Source organism: Rhinoraja longicauda, chromosome 11, assembly GCF_053455715.1.
Source record: "Rhinoraja longicauda isolate Sanriku21f chromosome 11, sRhiLon1.1, whole genome shotgun sequence".
NCBI lineage: Eukaryota > Metazoa > Chordata > Chondrichthyes > Rajiformes > Arhynchobatidae > Rhinoraja > Rhinoraja longicauda.
In genome coordinates, this window is record NC_135963.1 from 6,255,316 (window position 1) to 6,275,724 (window position 20,409).

Genomic DNA, 20,409 nt, shown 5'->3' on the forward strand with positions numbered 1-20,409 from the left:
AGACAATAATTGAACTGTCCTTGGGTAGAGTACATGTCATTTGATTCAGCGCAGATGGTAACCAGGTTGTCACTGAGTTCAGTGAATGAAATAACTGGCCTGAAAATGGGTCCAGTACACATACACACATCTATACATACACACAATGGCGCAACGGTAGATATAAAGCCTTTGTCATATTATGCTGTTGAGTCAAAATGCTGGAACACTGGGCATAGTGGGTAGAGCTACTGCCTTACAGCGCCAAGAGACCCGGGTTCAATCCTGACTACAGGTGCTGTCTGTACAGAGTTTGTAACGTTCTCCCTGTGACTGCATGTGGGTGCTCCGGTTTTCCTCCCGCATTCCAAAGGCTTGCAGGTTTGTAGGTTAATTGGCCTCTGTACATTGTCCCTAGTGTGTAGGATAGAAACCAGTGTACAGGGTGATCGCAGGGTCGGCGTGGACTAGGTGGGCCAAAGGGTCTGTTTCCATGCTGTCTCTCTAAACTAAACTAACGGATAGTGGGTTCAGTACATACAATGTCAAGTGTCAAGAGTGTTCAATTGCCATATGTGACCTTCAATGGTGGGGGCGGGTCAGTACCCACGATGGACCAAGAGGTGTCCACCACTTTCTGTAATAAGGGATAGGAGCAGAATTAGGCCACTCGGCCCATGAAATCTACTCTGTCATTCAATCATGGCTGATCTATCTCTCCCTCTCATCCACCTTCTCCTGCCTTCTCCCCACAACCCCTGACGCCCGTACTAATCAAGAACCTATCAATCTCCTCCTTAAAAATATCCACTGATGGCCTCCACAGCCGTCTGCAGCAATAAATTCCATAGATTCGCCACCTAGGCCCGAACATCGAAAATGTGTCTAGATTTTAACTTCCGTCTAGATTTTAACTTCCGTGACCCATCTGTGGTATCTACTTGAAATTTGGCACAGATTTAGATTAAAAATCATCGAGAAGGAATTCATAACTCGTCCGTGCAAAAAGTTGCACACTGATTAATTCAGCAAATTAGAAAAAGTCAAGCGGTGGGCTCTGTCGATCCGCGAGACCCAGCTCTGGCCAGCTCCAGTCCCAGCTTCCCCGGGGCTTTCCTGGAGCTCAGAGAGAGAGAATTCTGAACACGCACTGCAGGGTCTTGCCAGGATCGACTGCAGAGATATTCTGTTCGTGTTGATACGAAAACTAAATTGGACGGAGAACTTAACCTGTGAATTTGCGTCCTTAAGTTGGTATCGGTGAATGCACTCTTTATTTAAAACATTCATTCAAGGGATGTGAGCATCACAGGCTGTGCCAGCATTGAATTACTCATCTCTCGATGCTCTTGAGAAGGTGCAGGTGAGCTGCCTTCTTGAATCGCTGCAGCCCTTGTGTTGTTCGTGAGTGAGTGAGTGAGTTCCAGGACTTTGACCCATCAACAGTGAAGGAACAGCGACACGTTGCCAAGTGGGGATGGTGTCTGGCTAGCAGGGCAACCTCCAGGTGGTGGTGTCCCCATGCTTTGGCTGCCCGAGTCCTTCTTATGGATTTGGAAGGTGCCTTCTCAAGAGTTTCAATGACTTGCTCCACAGCATCCTGTAGATGGTGCAAACTGCTGCCACTGTGTGTCGGGGTGGGGTGAGTGGATGAATGCGAATGGGCGTCAATTAAGAGAACCAATGTGTCCTGTTCGGTATCAAGGCTCTTCAAGATGTGCTCATCTAGACAAATGGAGAGTATTCCATTGTGCTCCTGACTTGAGCTTTGACGATGGGAGACAGGTTTTGGGGAGTTAGGAGGGGAGTTGCTTCCTTTAGTTTAGTTTAGTTTGGAGATACAGCGCAGAAACAGGCTCTTCGGCCCACTGAGTCCGCACCGACCAGCGATCCCCGCTCCTCAACACCATAACATAACATAACATAACATAACATAACAAAACTTTATTGTCACTCGGCACAAACACCGAGCGAAATTTCAGCAGTCACAAGACACAGCAAAAAAGAAAAGAACACAGGACACACGACCCCAACACAAACATCCATCACAGTGACTCCAAATACCCCCTCACTGTGATGGAGGCAACAAAACTTCCCTCTCCTCCCCCCGCACCCACGGACAGACAGACACGAGGTACAACTTACATTTACATTTATACCAAACCATTAACACTATCCCACACACACTAGGGACAATTTACATTTATACCAAGCCAATTAACGTACAAACCTGTACGTCTTTGGAGTGTGGGAAGGAACCAGAGATCTCGGAGAAATCCCACGCAGGTCACGGGGAGAACGTACAAACCCTGTATACACAGAACCCGTAGTCGGCATTGAACCTGGGTCTCTGGCAGTGCAAGTACTGTAAGGCGGCAACTCTACTGCTGTGTCGCCGTGCCACCCTGCTTGCTGCAAGATTATTAGCCCCTAACCTGCCCTTTTAGCCACTTTAGGTAAATAGCTAATCTAGTTCAGTTTCTGGTTAATGATTATCCCCAGATGTCTATATTGCGGATTCGGTTAAGTAAATCCCAGTGAATGTCAGGAGATGATAGTTGGATTTTCTCATTTGTTATTGTCACAGCCCGGCACTTGTGCGGGTGAATCTTACTTGCTGCCTATCAGCCCATTGTTAGACATGGTTCACGTTTTTCGGCATTTGGATGTAGAATGGCTTCAGTATCTGTGGTGCTGAACATTGAGCATTCAACAGCGCACATCCCTCCTTCTGACCTTACGACTGAAGAAAGGTAATTGATGAAGCAGCTGAATGTGGCCGAGCCCTGGACACGAACGAAGCTGAGGAACTCCTGCAGAGATGTTCTGTGGCTGAGATTACCTCATGTCACCACAACCATCTTCCTTTGTGCTAGTGTGTAGGATAGAGCTGCAGATGCTGGTTTAAGCCGGAGATGGACAAAATACTCTCCGCCATTATTTATCCCAGTGGGCTCCCTGCCTAGCTAGCTTGAAACAAAGCGCGCGGTTGGTCAATTGGCATCCGACTCAATGCCAAACGTGCTTTGATTGGACAATTACTACTCGGAAAATCGACTAGAATTTGGAGTTTTCTTTCCATATTTTAAAAATATGTGCAGGTTTTGTTCTTGACGAGTTTCAGATATCATTTCTATTAAATATTTTTACACAATCTATATACTAAAACTCTCGTTTGTTTGTTTGTTTGCTTGTGATCGAACTACAGCCAAAACGGTACACGATAGCGTGACAATTTTAGGCCCACTTTACTGACTGTCATCGCCTTAATGGTAATGCAAGTAGTTTTATTGAAATTGGTGTTATATCTTTTAAGTTATTCACATTTTAACGTTTAAATCTATCTCACAGGGAGGGAGGGGGGGGGGGGAGGAGGAGGGAGGATAAGGGGAGTTGAGGGGATGGAGTGGGGGGAGGGGGAGGGGAAGGGGAGGAGGGGGAGGATGCTCTTAGATAGAGCTCTTAAGGATAGTGGAGTCAGGGGGTATGGGGAGAAGGCAGGAATGGGGTACTGATTGAGAATGATCAGCCATGATCACATTGAATGGCGGTGCTGGCTCGAAGGGCCGAATGGCCTCCTCCTGCACCTATTGTCTATTGATGGAGGGAGGGGAGGAGGAGGAGGGAGGGGAAGGGAGGGAGGGGAAGGGAGGTGGGGGGGGGGAGGAGGGAGGGAGGGAGGGGCTGGAAGGGGAGGGGGAGGGAAAGGAGAGATGGAGGGGGAAGGGGAGGGAGGGGGGAGAGGGGAGGGAGGGGGGAGAGGGGAGTGGGGGAGGGGGGGAGTGTGCTGCACCAATGCAGGAGAGGTTTGGGCCCAACGGGTCCACTTGGTCTAGTATGTTATAAATACAGGTAGATATGGGATGTGGGTCGCGACATGAAACGAAAAGGCATGTCAGCCCACGGTCTAACCTCACCAAAGATATTAGAGGAACAAGATGGACCACTCCGTTGAAATTGCCTATACTGAAGTGTAGTACGCAAAGGAGCCATTTCAGTATGCAAACCCCGCCGTTCGCTATGCCTCTCGCAGTGTAATCAGTGTTTTGGGGGAACAGTATGTGTGACGATACCATGAAAATGCAGAATATATCTCATCTATCAATTCACAGATTTTTGTTCTTTTTCTTTTAAAATGTTCCTGCAAGTTTCTGCCTACTAAAATGGCGTCATGACGTACTACGGTTTTTAGGGTCGAGTGGTCTATCTTGTTCCTCTAGTATCTTTTCTTCTGACTAAAGAAATTCCTTCTCATCTCCTTTCTACAATCTACAATCTTTCTATAATCACATATTACAACACTCTCAAATCTCTACTGTACAACAATACTTCTCACTTTCCCTTATCATGTGTCTAGACTGTGAATGGCTCAATTGTAATCATGCATTGTCTTTCCTCTGACTGGTTAGCACGCAACAAAAGCTTTTCACTGTACCAGGGTACACGTGACAATAAACTAAACTGAAACTGAACCAAATGTTTCTCCTTCGTTGCACCTATTTTCTATGTTTCTATGTTTCTGGACATTTGAATTACCAAACCAGGCCATGATATGATACGGTACGATAGAATATTTATTTATCCAAAGTGGGAAATTGATCAGCCAACAGTCATAAAAACACAAAATGCATGAAGCATGACATTAAAGTGACGAGTGGAAAGGATTGGGAATATGCAAAGATTGGGATGGGGGGAGGGGGGGAGGGTAGGAGGGTTGTCAGTCTCAGTCTACCCCATGACAGAAGGGGGAGGGGTTGTACACAGGGTTGATAGCCACAGGGAAGAAGGATCTCCTGTGGCATTCTGTTCTGTGCTGCATCTTGGTGGAACCAGTCTGTTGCTGAAGGTGCTCCTCAGGTTGGCCTGTGGCAGCGTTCTAGCATACCTCTGAGGAGGTTCCTGAGAGTATTCATGGACATACTGAATCTCCTCAATCTTTGAAGGAAGTGGAGGCTTTCTTTACGATCACATCAGTGCGCTGGGACCGGGACAGATCGTCAGAGATCGGACCTTCACCGAAATCGTTGATTCCAGGCCCATCACAGAATGCAGGTGAAGGCTGCATGTTTATCAAATGGTTGAAGTCCGATTCTTTTAAACTATTGATCGGTAAAGTACCAGCAATGGACTGGTGTGAGAGCAAAGGGTAAAAAATCAATCTTAGTTAGTATGGAAGAAACACCAGAAACAGGTATCTCAGCTGTGCTCCAGAGAATACAACACTTACGTGTCAAGTTCTCACTTGTTTAACCCAATGCAAACCGAGGAGAAACTCTGCTTAGAGGAGTTAAATGCGTTGCACAATATTAAATTTTAATGGAAAATCAAAACATCAAATTCTTCAGCTGAGGCTGGAAATCAATAATAAAAGCAGAATATTTTTTTCTGCTGAACACTATTAACATTCAGGAGTTTGCGATCCTGCCCCAGGAACAGTTGTTCATTATGAGTAAATTGGGACCAAGCAGACCCAAATGAAATGGCTTCCTGGTTATAATTCTGACCACGGGGCTGCTCAATGGCGCAGCGGTAGAACTTTTGCCCGACGGCGCCAGAGACCTGGGTTCGATCCTGACCACGGGTGCTGTTTGTACGTTCTTCCCGCGGCCGCGTGGATTTTCTCCGGGTGCTCCGGTTCCCCCCCACATTCCAAAGACGTGCAGGTTGCCTGCCTTCGGTAAATCGTCACCAGTGTGTAGGGTAGAGCTGATGCACGTGTGATCGCTGGTCGGCGCAGACTTGGTGGGACCAAGGGCCTGTTTCCACGCTGCATCTCGAAGCTAAACTAAACTCAAGGGTCTCGACCCGAAACGTCACCTATTCCTTTTTCCCCAGACATGCTGCCTGTCCCGCTGAGTTACTCCAGCTTTTTGTGTCTATCTTCGGTTTAAACCAGCATCTGCAGTCCCTTCCATACGCAAACGGAAAACCAGTTCTCTCTGCAGCAAGACAACTCTAGTTCACGATAGGTTTTCTTGCAGTCCTGAGTATTAAAAGTTTTTTTTGCTTTCAAAATCATTTCCAGTGCGTTTGTGCAGTTCGTTCCACCACTTGCAACCACCGCTGATGCCGTGTGTAACAAGGAGCAGGGGGAAGAGGTGAGATAACGAGGGACGGCAGTGTAAACACGAAGCTGGACAGGGCTGGGTAATGGGAAATTCCTGTCACCTTCCCGACAGCTGTCAGGTGCCCCACAAGGAATGGCTCCAGACAATTCTTAATGGATGTCAGGCCGCTGAAGGTTGGTGCCTACAATTTATCATCAATTAGCACTAATTGGTCAGTCTCCCAGCGTGCGCCTGTCACGAGAAAGGAAGCCAGCGCTGGGATTGAAGCAGTCAATGTCCAGCTGCGGCTAATGGCTGCTGTTGGACAGGCCAGAGAGAGAGAGAGCGAGAGAGAGAGACTGAAAACAGACACAAAAAGCTGGAGTAGCTCAGCAGGACAGGCAGCATCTCTGGACAGAAGGAGTAAGTGACGATTCGGGTCGAGACCCTTCTTCAGAGAGACTGACCCTGCACCTGCCTAACAGTGCATCATTTGATGCCAAAAGCAAAATGAAAGCAGCACGGTGGAGCAGCGGTTGAGTTGCTGCCTTGCAGCGCCAGAGACCCGCGCTCCATCCCGACTACGGGTGCTGTCTGTGCGGAGTTTGCACATCCCCCCCCCCCCCCGTGACCTGTGTGGGTTTTGTCCAATTTCATCTAAAGACATGCAGGTTAATTGGCTTCTGTAAATTGTCCCCAGTGTGTGGGATGGAACTAGTGTACGGGGTGATCGATGGATGGCACGGACGCAGTGGGCCGAAGGGCCTGTTTCCACGCTGTGTCTCTAAACTAAATATAACATGAACTCGAGTTGTTCCGGTTTCTTTCCACACTCTAAAGATGTACACGTTTGTAGGTTAAATTGTAAAATTATCCCTAGTGTGTGGGATAGTATTAATGTACAGGGTGATCGCTGGTCTCCCCAGACTCAGTGGGCTCTTTGCTGCCGTTAATCCAGTGCAGTCTGAATTGCCTTTTCCTCTGCAGTTTAACAAGGAAACTAACACAGTCTGATTGTATTGGATGAAATGAGTTCTAGTTGCTAGCCTTAATCTGTTACACCTGGCTCGTTCCAGCCACAAGGCTGACAATTTCTGGATGTCCGATGAAGATAAAAGATTCGCATTTAAAACATATATCTTCTCTGCTTTTCAATTCTGCCTCAAGTTCCTCTCCTCTCAGCTCCACCTTTCTTTCTTTCTTACTTTCTATTTTGCTTTCTGTGCCAGATTTAACATTAATTCATCCTCAGCCTTTGGCTGTGTTCAAAGAAGGAAGATTGGTCCTGATCCTAGATTACTTGTTATCACGTTAGACTCCTGGTGCAAAAGATCTTTGAACTCTAAAGTGTAGGAAGATTTGGCTCTTAGGGCTAAGGTAATCAAGGGATATGGGGAAAAACTCAGAGCAGGGTATTTATTGTGGATGATCAGCCATGATCACATTGAATGGCGGTGCTGGCTCGAAGGGCCTACTCATGCACCTACTTTCTATGTTTCTAAGTTAAATGTGTAAGAGCAACACAGTGGCATGGTGATAGAGTGGCTGCCTCACAGCACCAGAGACCCGGGTCACATCCTGACCTTGGGTGCTGTCTGTGTGGAGTTTGCACTTTCCCCCTGTGACCGGGAGGGTGGTTCCATCCTGCTCCTGTTTCCTCCCACATCCCAAAGCTGTAGCTCAGGCAAGGACACCAGTAAATAGGGGAGGACACCAGTAAATAGGGAATTAGGGGAGGACACCTGTAAATGGGAATTAGGGGTGAGCACCACTAAATGTCATCTCAGACTAGTGGGAGTGGGGGAGAGGGAGGGAATGGGGGGGGGGGGGCGAGAGTGAGGGGGGGGGAGAGAGTGAGGGGGGGGAAGAGAGTGAGGGGGGGAAGAGAGTGGGGGGGAGAGAGAGTGGGGGGGGAGAGAGAGTGGGGGGGGAAGAGAGTGGGGGGGGGAAGAGAGTGGGGGGGGGAAGAGAGTGGGGGGGAAGAGAGTGGGGGGGAAGAGAGTGAGGGGGGGAAGAGAGTGAGGGGGTGGGGGGAGAAAAGAGTGAGGCGGGTGGGGGGGAGGAGAGAGGGGGGGCTGGGTTTAACTAACACAAATCGAGACGAAATAATGATTGTCCACATTGTCCAAGTCGGGTATAGAGAGTTTTTCTTAATTAGTGCGGGTGTTAGGGGTTATGGGGAGAAGGCAGGAGAATGGGATTGAGAGGGATAGATCAGCCATGGTTGAATGGCTGAGTAGACTTTGATGGGCCGAATGGCCTAATTCGGCTCCGAAGGCATGGACGTATGAACTTTTAAGATATCTCCTGCCAGCAAGATCTAGCCTTTTTCTCTTCAAACATTGTTCAGTGAGTGCACCTTTTAGTTTAATGCTGCCAAGCAAGATGTTGGCGCGATCAAGTTATAATATGAGGAGGACAGCAAAAAGAGGAAGTTGGGCGGCACAGTGGCGCAGCTGGTAGAGCTGCTGCCTCTCGGCGCCGGAGACCCGGGTTCAGAATACAAGTGGTACACGTTCCCTGGAACAGTGGCATTGATAGGGCAGACAGTCAGAACCTATTTTGTCAGGATGGAATTTCAAACTCTGGAGGGTGAGAGGGGGCAATGTTTAAAGGAGATGTGTGGGGTGGCGAGTCTGGAATGTGCTGCCGGGAGGTGGTGGTGGAGGCAGATACAATAATGGTGTTTAAGAGACTTTCGGATAGGAGCGTGGATATGCAGGGAATGGAGGGATATGGATTATGTGCAGGTAGTTAAGAGACGGTCTTGGCATCCTGCTCAGCACAGACATTGTGGACCAAAAGACCAGTTATTGTGCTTTTCTGTTCTATGAACCATGCCCCCCTGCCCCCCCCGCCCCCCTGCCCCCCCGCCCAGTTTCTTCCCAGCTGTTATCAGGCAACTGAACCATCCAACCAACAACTGGAGAGCAGTCCTGAGCAACCATCTACCTCATTGGAGACCCTCGGACTATCTTTGACAGGACTTTACTGGCTTTTACCTTGCACTAAACGTTATTCGCGTTATTCCCTTTATCATGCACCCGTACACTGTGGACGGCTCGATGGTAATCATGTTTTGTCTTTCCGCTGATTGGTTAGCACGCAACAAAAGCTTTTCACTGTACCTCGGTACACATGACAATAAACGAAACTAAACTGAGGCGAAGATTCTTGTCCCAATAGTGAAGACAAACTCCAATCCATTACACTAAACATGTCAGATAATCAATTCATGCCAGGTCTATACTTGGGAAAATAAGCTGCTATTTACTATTGTGTAAGAGAGCAGAAAGAATTTAATGATGACCCGCTCAGAGACTTCATAATACATGTTCCAGGGACCCATTTATCACGCTTAATATCTGCCAATATATTTGACGTTGATTGCCTCAGTCACACCGGCTGTGAATCCTAAACTGAGATCGTTGTTTTTAAAGATTCGAGATTCAGCTATATATCAATTCAAAACAGTTAATTGAACATGTTGGCTTCAAATTGTTTTGATACAAACACAGTACTCGTGATAGCATCCATAAATCACAGTGCAGCCTCAGATGAAGAGGCATTGTGTTTATCTGGTCCCATCTCATAAGCGATAGGAGCAGAATTAGGCCATTCGGCCCATCAAGTCTACTCCGCCATTCAATCATGGCTGATCTATCTCTCCCTCCTAACCCCATTCTCCTGCCATCTTTCCATAACCCCCGACACCCTTACTAATCACAAATCTATCTATCTCTACCTTGAAAACATCCACTGACCTGGCTTCCACAGCCGTCTGTGGCAATGAATTCCACAGATTCACTAAAGAAATTCCTGCTCATCTCCTCCTGAAGGAATGTCCTTTAGACTCTGCCACTAGTGGAAACATCCTCTCCACATCCACTCCATCCCGAAACAACAGCCAATTAATTGCACAGACAGAGCCCTGTCCGGAATATCGCTGGATCCCAGATCCGGAGACCAGGACTGGCATAGCTTTCCTATTCCCATGAAACTTACTGGGTACACTGGAATTTTTTTTATATTTCACGTAATAAAAAGTAAAATTAAAGCATATTTTGGTGCAGTGGTAGAGTTGCTGCCTTACAGCACCAGAGACTGACTACGGGTGCTGTCTGTACGGAGTTTGCACTTCTCCCTGTGACCACGTGGGTTTCTCCGGGTACTCCGGTTTGCTCCCACACTCCCAAAACGCCCAGGTTTGTCGGTTAATTGGATCAGTAAAAATGTAAATGATCCCTTAGACAGTAGGATAGTGTTAGTGTACGGGGTGATCACTGGCTGGTGCGGACTCAGTGGGCCAAAGGGCCTGTTTTCACGCCGTATTTTTTAAGTCTAAAGTCTAAATCTGCTTTAGTTTAGGAAAGAACTGCAGATGCTGGTTTAAATCGAAGGTAGACGCAAAATGCTGGAGTAACTCAGCGGGTCAGGCAGCATCTCTGGAGAGAAAGAATGTCTGGTTTAGTCTAGGTTAGTCCAGAGATAGACCCTCGGAAACGAGCCAGCACCGCCATTCATTGTGATCATGGCTGATCATCCACAATCAGTAACCCGCGCCTACCTTCTCCCCATATCCGATGATTCCACTAGCCCCTAGAGCTTTATCTAACTCTCTTTTTAAATTCATCCAGTGAATTGGCCTCCACTGCCTTCTGTGGCAGAGAATTCCACAAATTCACAACTCTGTGTGAAAATGTTTCTTCTCACCTCAGTTTTAAATGGCTTGGGATAAATGAAAAGATTGTCCCTAGTGTAGGATAGTGTCGATGAGCGGCGATCGCTGGTCGGTGTGGGCTCGGTGGGCCGAAGGGCCTGTTTCCGTGCTGTATCTCGAAACTAAACTAAACTAGTTTGCTTCGGTAAGGTACGAGGTTGTAAAATGTTGCTATTTGTGTGTGTTCCTTTTTTTTCTTGCCTTGCAATGGCCACATCGACTGGCTTCTCATGTTACTAACGGCCTTGTAAGTATCAGCAAGCACCAAGGCTAGACTGGCCGCATTTACTACAACATGTTTTGTTCTTAACATTTCACTCTGAATCACATTAAAAGCCTCCTTGCTTCTTAGATGCGTTCATCACTTTCAAGAACCATGTGTCTCGGTAAAAGACTGCAATTTACCAATGCCCTCTGAATTCTGGATGGGGCCAGCCGGGGGTTGCCAACTTCCTCACTCCCAGATAAGGGACAAAGGGTGACGTCACCGCCTCGCGGCCCACGTGACCTCACCCAGCCAGCGGCCATGTGCTCAGCCTGAAGAAGGGTTCCGACCCGAAACGTCACCTGTTCTTTTTCTCCACAGATGCTGCCTGACCCGCCGAGTGACTCCAGCATTTTGTGTCCACCTTGAACAAAATATTTGATTTCATAGAAACATAGAAAATAGGTGCAGGAGGAGGCCATTTGGCCCTTTGAGCCAGCAATCCATTCATTGTGATCATGGCTAATCGTCCACAAATGAATAACCCGTGCCTGCCTTCTCCCCATATCCCTTGATTCCGCTAGCCCCTAAAGCTCTATCCAACTCTCTCTTAAATCCACCCAGTGATTTGGCTTCCACTGCCCTCCGTGGCAGAGAATTCCACAAATTCACAACTCTCTGGGTGAAAAAGCTTCTTCTCACCTCAGTTTTAAATGGCCTCCCCTTTATTCTAAGACTGTGGCCCCTGGTTCTGGTATCCCTTTTAGATATTCAGCAGGTTCTGAAGTAGGGTTCCGACCCGAAACGTCACCTATCCGTGTTCTCCAGAGATGCTGCCTGATCTAATGTTACTCCAGCATTTAAAAAAAAAGTAAACCCTCAGCTGCAGTTCCCTCTGTATCGAGGGTTAATTTACCTTGTTATTTATTTTAAACAGCAGAAGCTCACTGAGTCAGCATCATAAGTCTTTTGTACAGCAAGCGACATCTATATTGTAGAGCTTGGTACAAATTACAGCAAATCAATGCTAAATTGGAAGCACCGCCACTCATTGCGATCATCGCTGATCGTCCACAATCAATTCCACAAATTCACAACTCTCTGGGTGAAAAGTTTTTTTCTCACCTCAGTTTTAAATGGCCTCCCCTTTATTCTAAGACTGTGGCCCCTGGTTCTGGACTCGCCCAATATTGGGAACATGTTTCCTGCATCTAGCTTGTCCGGTCCTTTTATAATTTTATATGTTTCTATAAGATCCCCTCTCATTCTTCTAAGCTCCAGTGAATACAAGCCCAGTCTTTTCAATCTTTCCCTCATATGTCAGTCCCGCCATCCCAGTGATCAATCTCGTGAACCTACGCTGCACTGCCTCAATTACAAGGATGTCCTTCCTCAAATTAGGAGACCAAAACTGTACACAATACTCCAGATGTCGTCTTACCAGGGCCCTATACAACTACAGAAGAACCTCTTTACTCCTATACTGAAATCCTCTTTTTATGAAGGCCAACATACCATTAGCTTTCTTCACTGCCTGCTGTACCTGCACGCCAACTTTCAGTGACTGGTGTACATCCAGGTCTCGCTGCACCTCCCCCTTCCTAACCTAACTCCATTGAGATAATAATCTGCCCCCTTGTTTCTGCCACCAAAGTGGATAACCTCACATTTATCTATATTATACTGCATCTGCCACGCATCTGCCCACTCACTCAACCTGTCCAGGTCACCCTGCAACCTCCTAACATCCTCTTCACAGTTTACACTGCCACCCAGTTTTGTGTCAGCCGCAAACTTGCTAGTGTTGCTTCTAATTCCCTCTTCCAAATCATTAATATATATGGTAAAGAGTTGCGGCCCCAACACCGAGCCTTGCGGCACTCCACTCGCCACTGCCTCCCATTCTGAAAAGGACCCGTTTACTCCTACTCTTTTCTTCCTGTCTGCCAACCAATTTTCTATCCATGTCAACACCCTACCCCCCATACCATGTGCTCTAATTTTGCTCACCAATCTCCCGTGCGGGACCTTATCAAAAGCTTTCTGAAAGTCTAGATACACTACATCCACTGGCTCCCCTTCATCCATTTTATTTGTCACGTCCTCAAAAAATTCCAGAAGATTAGTCAAGCATGATTTCCCTTTCATAAATCCATGCTGACTTGGACTTATCCTTTTACTGCTATCCAAATGCACCGTTATTACCTCTTTAATAATTGACTCCAGCATCTTTCCCACCACCGAAGTCAGGCTAACTGGTCTGTAATTCCCCGTTTTCTCTCGCTCCTTTCTTGAAAAGTGGGATAACATTAGCTATCCTCCAATCCACAGGAACTGATCCTGAATCTATTGAACATTGGAAAATGATCACCAATGGGTCCACAATTTCTAGAGCCACCTCCCTGAGGACCCTGGGATGCAGATCATCAGGCCCAGGGGATTTTTCATCCTTCAGTCCCATTAATCTACCCAATACTATTTTTCTTCCTTAGTGGACTATTTCTGTGCACTTTGCTGAATCTGGCATGCACTTGGGGATGGCAAAGCTTCACTGGACTGTATGCAAGAAAATAATTTCATTGTGTGTTTGCACCTGTGACGATAAAAGCTCCATTGAACCACTGAGAAATCTTTTCAATGAAACATCAAACTACAGCCTCTGAGGAGGGAAGTGTTGGCATGGGAGATGGTCCAGAGATGGTTTACGAGAATGATCCCGGGGATGATTGGGTTAATGTATGAGGAGGACAGTCTGTCCTCGCTGGAGTTTAGAAGGATGAGGGGGGGGGGGATCTCATTGAAAACTACCAAATAATGAAAAGATTGGATGGAGTGGATGTGAGAGCGGATGTTTCCAGTATTGGGAGAGCCTAGGAACAGAGGGCACAGCCTCAGAATAAAAGGACGTATCTTTAGAATGGAGATGAGGAGGAATTCCTTTAATACATTGCCACAGACAGCACTGTCCACATCCCTCTCAACCTTCCCTATCCATGTAATCGTCCAAACAGTGTGGGAGAGGAGGAGAAAATAACCATCACTAATGTGAGGACAGGGAGAAACGATTCGGGATCTTCTGCTTTGAGGATAAATTGGTCGAAACAAGATGAGTCAAGGGTCTGTCTGTACCATAATCGCGGAGGCACGAGGAATTGCAGATGTTGGCATCTGGAGCAAAACACAAAATGTTGTTTCATGAAGTGTTGGAGTAACTCAGCGGGTCAGGCGACAGGGTGGTGAATCTGTGGAATTCATCGCCACAGAAGAGTCAATGGACATTTTTAAGGCGGAGATAGATAGATTCTTGATTGTTAATGGGTGTCAGGGGTTATGGAGAGAAGGCAGGAAAATGGGGTTGAGAGGGAAAGATAGACCAGCCATGATTGAATGGCGGAGTAGACGATATGCTCAATGGCCTATTTCTGCTCCTGGAACTTCAGAGCCTATCTGCGGATGGAATGGACAGGCAACCTTTTGGGTCATGACCCTCCTTCAGACTCTACCGCAACCATGTCATGTGTGATGGTCTGGGCTGCGTCCACAATTCGCTGCAATTTCCTGCAGTCTCGGGAACAGCTCCATCCAAGACCACAAGAAATTGCAGCCAATTGTGGACACAGCCCAGAACATCGCACAACCAACCTCCCTTCCATCGACTCCATTTACATCTCACGCCGCCTCGACAAGGCCAGCAGCATAATCAAGGTCGAGCCGCACCCCGGCCACTCCCTCTTCTCCCCTCTCCCGTCGGGCAAAAGGTACAGAAGTGTGAAAACGCACACCTCCAGATTCAGGGATAGTTTCTTCCCAGCTGTTATCAGGCAACTGAACCATCCTACCACAACCAGAGAGCAGCCCTAAACTACGATCTACCTCATTGGTGACCCTCGATCTACCCTTGTTTGCTGGCTTTGCCTTGTACTAAACATTATTCCCTTATCATATCATATCATATCATATATATACAGCCGGAAACAGGCCTTTTCGGCCCTCCAAGTCCGTGCCGCCCAGTGATCCCCGTACATTAACACTATCCTACACCCACTAGGGACAATTTTTTTAAAATTTTTTTTATTTTATTTTTTTTACATTTTACCCAGCCAATTAACCTACATACCTGTACGTCTTTGGAGTGTGGGAGGAAACCGAAGATCTCGGAGTAAACCCACGCAGGTCACGGGGAGAACGTACAAACTCCTTACAGTGCAGCACCCGTAGTCAGGATCGAACCTGAGTCTCCGGCGCTGCATTCGCTGTAAAACAGCAACTCTACCGCTGCGCTACCATGCCGCCCATGTATCCGTACACTGTAAACGGCTCGATTGTAATCACGTGTTGTCTTTCCGCTGACTGGGTAGCACGCAACAAAAGCTTGTCACTGTACCTCGATACACTAAACCAAACTGGTACCATGAGTATGTGTGGGATGGAACTGCAGGAGCTGGTTTAAACCGAAGAAAGACACAAAAGTAGGTGGTGACCGTCGAAGGTGGCGTGAAGGGGCTGCGCTTACCTGCTGTGTTACGACGCTGATGTAGCCAGGGAGATCCCGAGGCTGCTGGTTGCTGGTGGCGTGTATGTAAACGCTTGCCGTGCCCACAATCCCATCCTGGCCAAGGTAAGGCTGAAGCAGCAGTGAGGAGAAGTCCTGAGCATACTGAACCACTGCTATGAAGAGCGACACCACCAGTATCAAAATCAGCACCAGAATCAATTTTCGCTGCAAGGTAGAAACGGGAGAGAAAAGGAAGATTCTTGTTATAAAATGTAATAAAAATGTAATAACTGCAGGCGCTGGTTTATAGCAAGGATGGACACAAAACGCTGGAGTAACTCAGTGGGCCAGGCAGCATCTCTGGAGAAAATGGATAGGTGACGTTTCGGTTCGGGACTCTTCTTCAAATTCTTCAGTCTGAAGAATGAGGTCTTTCCCTCCCCCACCTTCAAACAGTGAAGTCTGAAGAAGGATCTCGACCCGAAACGTCGCCCATTCCTTCTCTCCTGAAATGCTGCCTGACCTGCTGAGTTACTCCAGCATTTTGTGAATAAATACCTTCGATTTGTACCAGCATCTGCAGTTACTTTCTTATTCAAACTGTGAGGTCACTTCGAGAGGATTGGGTTCAGTTCTGGGCACACCGTGTTACAGAGAAGATGTGGTTAAGCTGGAGCGGAAACAGAGAGGATATACGCAGGGGAGCAGTGCTGCTGAAGCTCAGGCACCAGTGACAGCTCCGACACCCAAATAATTAGCACTGCAACACTGGATATACGAGGATGTTGCCAGGACTCGAGGGCCTGAGCTACAGGGAGAGGTTGAGCAGGCTGGGACTTTATTCCTTGGAGCGCAGGTTGATGATGGGTGATCTTATAGAAGTTTAGAAAATCATTACAATAATATAAAGGGTAAATGCACAGTCTTTTACCCAGACAAGGGGAATTAAGAACTGGAGGACGTGGGTAAAAGGTGAGGTGGGGGGGAAGGTTTAATAGGAACCTGAGGAGAAACCTTTTTTGAACAAGGGCGGTGGGTGTATGGAACAAGCAGCCGGAGGAGGTAGTTGAGGCAGGTACTATCACAACATTTGGACAGGTACATGGATAGGACATATTTAGAGGGATATGGGCCAAACGTAAGCTGGTGTGACTAGCGTAGATGGGCATGTTGGCCGGTGTGGGCAAGTTGGGCCGAAGGGACTGTTTCCACGCTGTATCACTCTATGACACTATAATTCACAAGAGGCACATTAGGCTTAGATGTACTGGTAAACAGATACGATGAACATTTTCCTGATCCACCCACAATGCGGTTATCTGTTTTAACAAAGTGCCTCACCTTCTCAATGGAAGGTTCCAGTAACCACCACGACTGCCTAGAAGCTGAGAGTGAATGTAAAAATCACACGCCCACGGTTCTGCTATCTGATGTGTTTTCCAGTAACATTCATGACTCATTACATTATCAAGATATTGCTCCCAAAATATCAAGTACAGAGGAGTTAATGTTTCTGAGCGTCTCCAGCCACTTGGGCTCAACCCTGATCTGTAAGGAGTCGACACAAGGAACTGCAGGTGCTGGAATGTTGCGAAAAAACACAAAGTGCCGGAGTAACCACAGAAGGCTGCGGAGGCCAAGTCAGTGGATATTTTTAAGGCAGAGATAGATAGATTCGTTGATTGGTACGGGTGTTAGGGGTTATGGGGAGAAGGCAGGAGAATGGGGTTGAGTGAAAGATAGATCAGCCGTGATTGAATGGTGGAGTAGACGTGATGGTCCGAATGGCCTAATGGTGCTCCTATCACTTATGTACTTAGTAACTCAACGGTCAGGCAGCATCTCTGGAGAACATGGATAGGCGGCTTTTCGGGTCATATCATCATATAGGATAGTGTTAATGTGTGGGGATCACTGGGCGGCACGGACTTGGAGGGCCGAAAAGGCCTGTTTCCGGCTGTATATATATGATATGATATGATATGATATCCAGATGGAAACAGGCCTTTTCGTGCCGCCCAGCGATCCCCGTACATTAACACTATCCTACACCCACTAGGGACAATTTTTTTACATTTTACCCAGCCAATTAACCTACATACCTGTACGTCTTTGGAGTGTGGGAGGAAACCGAAGATCTCGGAGAAAACCCACGCAGGTCACGGGGAGAACGTACAAACTCCTTACAATGCAGCACCCGTAGTCAGGATCGAACCTGAGTCTCCGGCGCTGCATTCGCTGTAAAGCAGCAACTCTACCACTACCGTACCTTCCTCAGACTTATTGCAGTGGGGGTGGGTGGGTGGGGGGGGGGGGGGGGGGGAGAAAACTGGAAGAGAGGTGGGGAGCGAAGTAAAGTCTGGCAAGTGATAGGTGGATACAGTTGAAGGGGATGGGATGGATTGGCAGATGGGTGGACAAAGGCCAGAAATGAAAAGGAGACAAAAGACTTGAGAGAGAAGGAGTGAAATGTGAAGTCAGAGGAAGCGATGTGGGTGGAAGGGAACTGGGGGAAAGTGGGAAAAGGGGGGGGGGAACTGGGGGAAAGTGGGAAAAGGGGGGATGGGATGTTGGGTGGAATGGGTGCATATTCAGGTGGGGCTCAGGGAAGAGAGGAATGAGAAGAAAGGTAAGGGTTGTTAGTTAGTTACCTCAAATATCACTGATCTGTACATTCTCCCTACAACTGCATGCCCCCCCCTTTGCTCCACATTCCCCCCACACCCATAACCACGCTGGTAAAATTATTCAACAACTTTGATTACATACGAGAGGAATAAGTCGTCACTTGGCACCAGTGGGATCGACAGAGAGCTGTCGTAGACTCGACAGCCTTCTTCAAGAAACACAATGAGAATAAGTTGGGCAAAATGGCCGGCATGGACATAGTGGGCCGAAGGGCCTCTTAGGAAGACAGAAGCTTTTTCTCAGGGTGGAAATGTCAAAGATCAGTGGGCACAGCTTTAACATGAGAGGGGCAACGTTTGAAATATATACTGGGCAAGTTTTATTTTAAACATGGGGAGTGGCAGATTCTTGATTAGTACGGGTGTCAGGGGCTACGGGGGAGAAGGCAGGAGAATGGGGTTTAGAGGGAAAGACAGATCAGCCATGATGGAATGGCAGAGTAGACTTGATGGGCCGAATGGCCTAATTCTGCTCCTGTAACCTATGGTGATGGTGGGTGCCTGGAGCATGCTGCATGGGGTGGCGATGGAGGCAGATACAATGGCAGTGTTGATGAGGTTGTTAGATTGGCACATGGATATGCAGGAATAGAGGGATATATGGATCACATGTAGGCAGAGGGGATCAGTTTAACTCTGCAGCATGTCCAGCATGGGCATTGTGGGCTGAAAGGCCTGTTCCCCTGCTGTACTGTTCTATACTCTATGCTGAATAGCAGCAGACCAACAGAGGGGCAGTCACGGTGGCGCAGCGGTAGAGTTGCTGCCTTACAGCGAATGCAGCGCCGGAGACCCGGGTTCGATCCCGACTACGGGTGCCGTCTGTACGGAGTTTGTACGTTCTCCCCGTGACCTGCGTGGGTTTTCTCCGAGATCTTCGGTTTCCTCCCACACTCCAAAGACGTACAGGTTTGTAGGTTAATTGGCTGGGCAAATGTAAAAATTGTCCCTAGTGTGGGTGTAGGACAGTGTTAATGTGCGGGGATCGCTGGGCGGCGCGGACCCGGTGGGCCGAAGGGCCTGTTTCTGCGCTGTATCTCTGAAAAAAAAAAGCTGGAGTAACTCAGCGGGACAGGCAGCATCTCTGGAGAAAAGGGTTTAGGTGAAGTTTCGGGTCGAGGCCCTTCTTCAGACTGTGAGTCGTGGCAGGGAGGGAAACTAGAGGTATGAAAAGGTACAAAGAAACAATGAAAAGGGACGAAGAAACAATGAAGGTGGGCAAAAGGACAAATCAAAGGCAGCAAGGACATGATAAAGGAAAGGAGGAGCCCACAATAGTCCACTGTTGCCTGTGGGGAACGTGCTAACGAGCGCTGGAAATGGTGAAGCTAAGCAGCACGACAGTGAAAGTAGTGCTATGACTAGGGTGGGGGAGGGACGGAGAGAGAGGGGCTGCAAGGGTTACTTGAAGATAGTGAAGTCAATATTCATACCGCTAGGCCGTAGGTTTAGAGATACAGCGCGGAAACAGGCCCTTCGGCCCACCGGGTCCGTGCCGCCCAGCGATCCCCGCACATTAACACTGTCCTACACCAACCAGGGACAATTTTTACATTTATACCAAGCCAATTAACCTACAAACCTGTGCGTCTTTGGAGTGTGGGCCACCTTTTTGTGTCTATCATCGGTTTAAACCTGTGTCTGCAGTTCCTTCCTACACAGAACGTCTTTCCCCATCCATGGTTAGATGGCCTGTGGGAAAGCGAGACAGTGTTGGCACTCTAACAACGGAACAGACACAAATTCCAATCTAACATGCCACTGCAGCAGTGGGAGTAACACGGATACAAAGGATTACTTCACATTGATGGAAGACGAACCAGAGAATTTCTCTTGATACCCAGGCCAATATTTATCATCCAAATTGACATGGCTGACTAGCCGAGCATTTATTTCAAAAGCAATCTCTGAGTGCGTGTGTGAGAAAGATTGCTCTCTTTCAAACACTGGGACATTTATGTTCATAAGTTATAAGGACGGAATTAGGCCATTCGGCCCATCAAGTCTACTCCGCTATTCAACCATAGCTGATTTATCTTCCCCTCTCAACCCCATTCTCCTGCCTTCTCCCCATAACCCCTGACACCCGTACTATTCAAGACATTTATTAATTGCTTGCAAGACCTTCTATGGGCTGTCTATGCCTGTACCTTTCCCTTTGCTTTACTTAGTGTAGTAGAGTTTGGCTCGATTGTACTTAGGTTTTGGATTATCCGATTTAGACTAGAGATACAGTGCAGAAACAGGCCCTTCGGCCCACCGAGTCCATGCCGACC

The 20,409-nt window shown here is 47.7% G+C and overlaps 1 protein-coding gene across 1 annotated transcript in view; it reads right to left on the bottom strand.

Annotated features, from left to right (window-relative positions):
• st6galnac3 (ST6 (alpha-N-acetyl-neuraminyl-2,3-beta-galactosyl-1,3)-N-acetylgalactosaminide alpha-2,6-sialyltransferase 3) overlaps nt 1-20,409 on the bottom strand; it is a 143,347-nt gene that overhangs the window by 109,275 nt on the left and 13,663 nt on the right. Inside the window, exon 2 of the mRNA XM_078408173.1 lies at nt 15,465-15,671. Coding sequence (XP_078264299.1) covers nt 15,465-15,671 — 207 coding nt within the window. The remainder of the gene's footprint in view (nt 1-15,464; nt 15,672-20,409) is intronic.